Source organism: Plecotus auritus (assembly GCF_963455305.1).
Source record: "Plecotus auritus genome assembly, chromosome: 7".
Lineage (NCBI taxonomy): Eukaryota > Metazoa > Chordata > Mammalia > Chiroptera > Vespertilionidae > Plecotus > Plecotus auritus.
The window spans coordinates 85,466,223-85,472,222 of record NC_137774.1 but is presented as its reverse complement, the minus strand read 5'-3'; the positions used below and the strand labels follow the sequence as shown (position 1 = coordinate 85,472,222).

Genomic DNA, 6,000 nt, shown 5'->3' with positions numbered 1-6,000 from the left:
GCTAGGGCCAAAGTCTTATCATTTATAAAGCTTTAATTTCTTTAAGAAGTCGTATGAAAATAAAACTTTGTTTTTCATGAAAAGGTTTTGCATTTACCCCTGGATTCCACAAACACCCTGCTGTTGCTGGAAAGGCTGTGTTAAACTCTGCTACCTCTAGTGGAAGGGGGGAAATTTCTGATGGGCATCCAAGAAGAAATGGAGGTTCCACCTCTGCTTTCTCGCCTCCATAAATTCCACCCCATCCCCAAGGACTTTCCCATGAAGCCCTCCATGAAATGCCAGTAGTCAACTTTTCCCCTACTGCAGAGACTCTAAAATGTTAATGTTAAAAACATTTCACACCAACTATTACTACAGCACAGGCCCTTGGGGCCTTTGCAATTGCTGTTCCCTCTGCCAGGAAAGGTCTCACCCTTGGTAAGAACTGGCTTGCTTCCCCACTTCAAGGACTGTGGTTCAAATGCTGCCTCTTCAAGGAATCCTGTCCTCTTCAGCCTACATATCTCTATCTCGCTTACCCTGCCTTTGCTTCCTATCACCATCACCTGATCTACACAGGCGCTTGTGTCTCTCCTCTCTGAATTTAAACTAAGGAAGGTGTAGTCTTGTTTTGTTTGGTGCTGTCTCAAACTAGCGGGCACTTGTAGATCAGAACATTTTTATCAGTGAATACTACCTCAGTTATGGGCACAAATTCTATAAAATATATGAAATGGTTGAAAATGTATAGTAATACATGTACAGCACTATTAACTTTTGTTGACTGGATCCGCAAACAAAAGAAATACAAAAAGAATCAACTTTGTTTCGACGATTCTTGTCTAAACTTTTCAGTTTCCCTCAGTTCATATTACGTGCCCACACTGCCTCAAAAAATATTTATCTAAATAATGTAATGCTGAGAAATGTTAAGTAACTTGCCCACGGTCCAGTGGTAGTCCCGACAGAAGTCTGACTCTCAAGGTTGGATTTGACGTACCACATTAGTAATACAAATGTTTGAAGGAAGACGCAAAGGTCCTCGTACCCTTAACCAGCTACCGGTTCTGACTCATGCTAGGCCGGGACCGTAAAGTTTGCCACAGGCACTTCCGGTTTTCTAAACAGCCCGGGCGCCCAGCTCCTGACGCAACCGCGTGCGACGAGACGCCATTGCGTGGTCACACTCTTTCAGTGACCTTCAGAGCTCTCGGAGACGTCAGCAAACGGAAGGGCTCTGCCTGTGCGCTGATTGGTCGCGCGCTTCCAGCCCCGCCCCCTGTCTTCCACTCTCTCGCGCTCAGCAGAAGTCGTCGGGGTCTTCTAGGAGTTTCGCACTTGCAGTCACCGAACCGTTCTGCAGTTGGGATGCCGCGTGGAAGCCGAAGCCGTACCTCCCGCATGGCCCCTCCGGCCAGGTGAGGTCATCGCGGGGTTGGGGGGCCCTGTGGGTGCTGTGACGCAGGGTGGCCGGGCGGAGGCCGCGGACCGGGCGTCTGAAGGCCTATGCTGCGTGGGCCCGACTTAGCTGGTCGCTAGAGGGTTGTAAATGGCGCCTTTGGCTTAGATTTTTCCATTAGGGGCAAATTTTCTAATTTTGAATGCCCATGAATTATTGCTTAAAATATTTCGTAGCTCATTTTAAGTTAAAATAGCCAAGTTGTAAAAAGAAGTGGAAACAGGCTGAAACGTTCAAAGTAGCAAAAAAGTGTAAAAGAAAGGTAACAATCGGGAAATGATCGAATTTCAATTCAGTGAATAATCTTTGAGCACCTGCCATAAGCAGTGAGCCTTTTGGGGTCTCAGCCTAATAGAGGACACAGTCATTAAGGCCCTCACGTGTACATAACGTTTTCTAATTTGTAAAATGCTTTTAAAATGTACTGCCAATTACACCTCATGGTAACCCTAGAGATCGGTGTTATTCCTACTTTACAGGAATAAGGAAACAGCAGACTCAGAATAAATTTCTTGTCCAAGGTCATGCCTCCAGTAAGTAGGAAAGCCAGGGCTTAGCTTTCCAATGACCAATTCAGGACATTTAGCACAGTCCCTATTGCTTCACTGGATTGTATTCATACAGTGTGCTAAGAGTGCGAGAAGGGGTTCGCTTGTGAAAAGAAACTTCTATTCAAAGGGCAGATAACCACATTTTTTTTTAATATATTTTTTATTGGTTTCAGAGAGGAAGAGAGAGAGAGGAGAAACATCAGTGATGATAGAGAATCATTGATAGGTTGCCTCCTAGCATGCCTCCTACTGGGACTGAGCGGCAATCCAGGTTATGTGCCCTGATGGGGAATCGAACTATGACCTCCTGGTTCATAGTTCAGTGCTCAAGCACTGAGCCATGCCGCCTGGGCAATAACCACTTTTATAAAGTGAAATCATAAACTTTTGACCTGGTCTTATTTGGGGGAAGAATCTAAAAATGGGTAGAGGAAGCATAATTTATATGAAGATTTGACTGAAATAGTTGAAAGCATCCAAATGTCCTACAGATGGAAAACAGTTGAAATTAATTTTGGCATAACAGTTCAGGCAAGTCAATGGGCTTCAGTGTTCTAATATGTAAAATGAAGGAATTTGACTAGATTATTTCCCCAGATGACTATGTGCAGGTCTTCATTCAAATGTTATCAGCTCAGGGAATTCTCCTTTGACTGTCCTTAAAATTTTAAATTCTTTTTTTTTTTTTTAATATATTTTATTGATTTTTTACAGAGAGGAAGGGAGAGGGATAGAGAGTTAGAAACATCGATGAGAGAGAAACATTGATCAGCTGCCTCCTGCACACCTCCCACTGGGAATGTGCCCGCAACTAAGGTACGTGCCCTTGACCGGAATCGAACCTGGGACCTTTCAGTCCGCAGGCTGACACTCTATCCACTGAGCCAAACCGGTTTCAGCTAAACTCTTAATATTTTACAATTTTTATGAAGCATTGGAAAGACTGTGTTCTTTAAAGATACTGTGGGCTATATGAATACATGGAAATGGTTGCAAAGAAGCAGGAAAAAATAGTTTATTCTTGGTGGTTACAGCCTGAACAAAAGGTTAAAGAGATAAAATGTAACAAAATAGTTTAGGGAATTGTGTTTTGTAAAGTTTTCTTGTATTTATGTAGTATTACCGTGATAGTTTCCAAACCTGGTTGGAAGTAGGAACTGCATACTTTTTGTTCTTTACTTTCACAGCCGGGCACCTCAAATGAGAGCTGCACCCAGGCCAGCACCAGCAGCTCAGCCGCCAGCACCAGCTGCACCATCTGCTGTTGGTGTACCTGCTGCTGCACCCCGGCAGCCAGGTCTGATGGCCCAAATGGCAACCACTGCAGCTGGTGTGGCTGTGGGCTCTGCTGTAGGCCACACACTGGGTCATGCCATCACTGGGGGCTTCAGTGGAGGAAGTAATGCTGAGCCCTCAAGGCCTGACATCACTTACCAGGTAAGATTTTGGGCGGCATTTCCCTTCAGAGGTATATTTTATGAGAAAACCTAGTTATTTGTAAGTTCCTTGTGTGTAAGAACTGTGTGTACATTTAAAATCCACAATGCTGTTAACAGAAAATGTTTTATCAAAAGCCACACTTGACAGTTGAGTTAGTGCCTTAGGCCAGCATCAGTAAGTACTGTACAAATTTTCTTTTTTCCCAAGACGAAGAACTCTAGTAGTTCAACCTGATTCACTGTAAAACAGCCATTTTTTTCTTATTTTAAATATTTTGTCTTGGTTACCCTGAACTAATTCAGTCTCAATCTTAGTTTTATTTTTTATTTTTATTGATTTCAGAGAGGAAGGGAGAGGGAGAGAGAGATGGAAACATCAATGAGAAGAATCATTGATCGGCTGCCTCCTGCACGCCCCCTACTGACCAGAATCGAACTTGGGACCCTTCAGTCCCCAGGCTGACCCTCTATCCACTAAGGGCTCAATCTTAGTTTTCAAAAGAAATCTTTTTAGAAGCTCTTTGCTCTCTGATCTCTTACCTGACATTTGCCACTTGCTCCTCTTTCTGAGGTTTATGAATTTTCTCCTCTGATGAGCATGGGTGTGTACTCTGCTGTAATTCTGGTATACTTGAAACTCTCATCCACCTATTTTTCTATAGTAGTCCCATTTTTTTCCTCCATGAAACTTCTTTAAATGCCCAGATAACCATTTCACTTTACTTGCATCTTTGTTCTTGAATCTTGCTGATTACAACTGGAATTTTGCTAAAGCTCATTTTCTTCCTTGAAAATATCTCACTTTTCATGTTATTAGCTGAAAACTTTCATTTGCAGCTGAGTTTAGTTCTGTTTCCCAATTAACCTCAAAGACAGTGGATACTGCTCTTTGCTCAGGGTTAAGTTTGATTTCCTTTCTAAACGTTCCTGAATGTTATGCCTTTGCAGGAGCCCCAGGGAACGCAGGCATACCAGCAGCAGCAGCAGCAGTTTGGCCCATGCCACTATGAGATGAAACAGTTTTTGGACTGTGCCCAGAACCAGGGTGACCTTAAGCTTTGTGAAGGTTTCAGCGAGGTGCTGAAACAGTGCAAATTTGCAAATGGTACGTGATATATCAATTGATGATTGAACTTTTATAAGCTCGATTTGTTTAATGGTTGTGTTCCTAGATCCTATAGAACTTAGGGAATCTGCGTTTAATAAATTAAACTGGCAAATTAGAGGAGATTTTGTTAAAATTACTCTAAAGATAAGCTAACTTCTAACAAACTGGTGCAGAGGTTTCTAATCATTATCTGAATCTGATTCTTCCTTAAATAGGTATAGATTAGTTTGTCAGATTTTCAAGTGAGTGATCTAGACTTAAGGTTATGAATACAAAATTCTTTTTTTACCAAAGTCCAGGAATGCACATAAAGACTGATCTTGTTGGCACTCTGCATGCCTTATTAGACAAGTTTATTAAGTCCCCCCAGATTTCTGCAATTTAGGCTTTCCAGAATGTCAATTTGTTTTCACATAATTTCCTTCCATCCACCTAAGAATACACCATCTATTAAAATGTTTTCATTTCCCCCCCCCCCCCTTCATTTTGGGTAGGACATAAGGGAGAAGTTAATCCTTTCAGGTGGTTGAACTGTGCAAGTAAGAGATTGCGTGTCCAAGTTTATCAGAATTCTTTGATGAAGCTACATCTAGTATCAAACTGGCTATATTTCTGCCTCAGGACTCTGTCCCCAGAAGCACATGTGCCCTGTCTTTTCTCAGTTGTGACAAATGCTTTGTTTTGTTGGTTATGGGATGCCTTCAATAACTTATTAAAGAAACTCGGGGTTTTTTTTTCTCTCCTTCCATAATTGGGAGGGCTTCCATTTTGTTAAGACTATACAGCCAGTGCTCTTCTAAATGTACCGTTTTTTTGTTTGCAGGATTAGCCTAATCAAGAAGGTTGCGTTGAAGAAATGGGAAATCATCTCTCATGTCCAAGTTAACTTAGTATAAAAATATAATTGATAGTGAAAATGTAAAACTACTAGTTAACTCTCCTATATCAATAATAGTTTCCTCACTTCAGAATTGCAGTGGAAGAGGGTGTACTTACTGTGTAGAAGTTCATTAAGATGATAATTCAGTTTGGGGCTGAACAGATGTTTGTGTGGCCTCCTTAAACCAGCTTTTGTGATGTTTGTAAATCAGTTACAATAAAGTGATTTTTCTTCCGAAATTGTGTCTGATAAATGTGAGGTAATAAATTTTAGACATAGTATTGCATCCTGAACATACGTATTTTTTCAGAAGAACATAACTGTCTCAACATGTCTTTAAGTTTATCTAGTTTATAGCCTCTGGACATGAAATTAGCATCCACGCAGAGGGCCTGGTAAAGCTCCCTGAGAAACTTTTGTAGGGGAAATAGTTATGTAAGGAGTCGTTCACTAGCAAACATGTTGCCCATTAAAAAGGTTCCAGGTACTATAAGCCTTCAGAGCCAGTGTTCAATAAAGTGAGCAGTAACAAGAAATTTTAAAATATTAATTGTTCTAATCAGGTGAAGAGTAAGTGGGTT

At 41.5% G+C, this 6,000-nt stretch overlaps 1 protein-coding gene across 1 annotated transcript; it reads left to right on the top strand.

Moving 5' to 3' along the window:
• On the top strand, positions 1-5,658 carry CHCHD2 (coiled-coil-helix-coiled-coil-helix domain containing 2). The gene is made up of 4 exons (XM_080681968.1): positions 1-1,400; positions 3,180-3,429; positions 4,380-4,536; positions 5,363-5,658. Exons 1-4 carry the CDS (start codon positions 1,057-1,059, stop codon positions 5,371-5,373), a joined length of 762 nt encoding a protein of 253 aa, XP_080538094.1. The 5' UTR covers positions 1-1,056; the 3' UTR covers positions 5,374-5,658.
• The last annotated feature ends 342 nt before the right edge of the window (positions 5,659-6,000 follow it).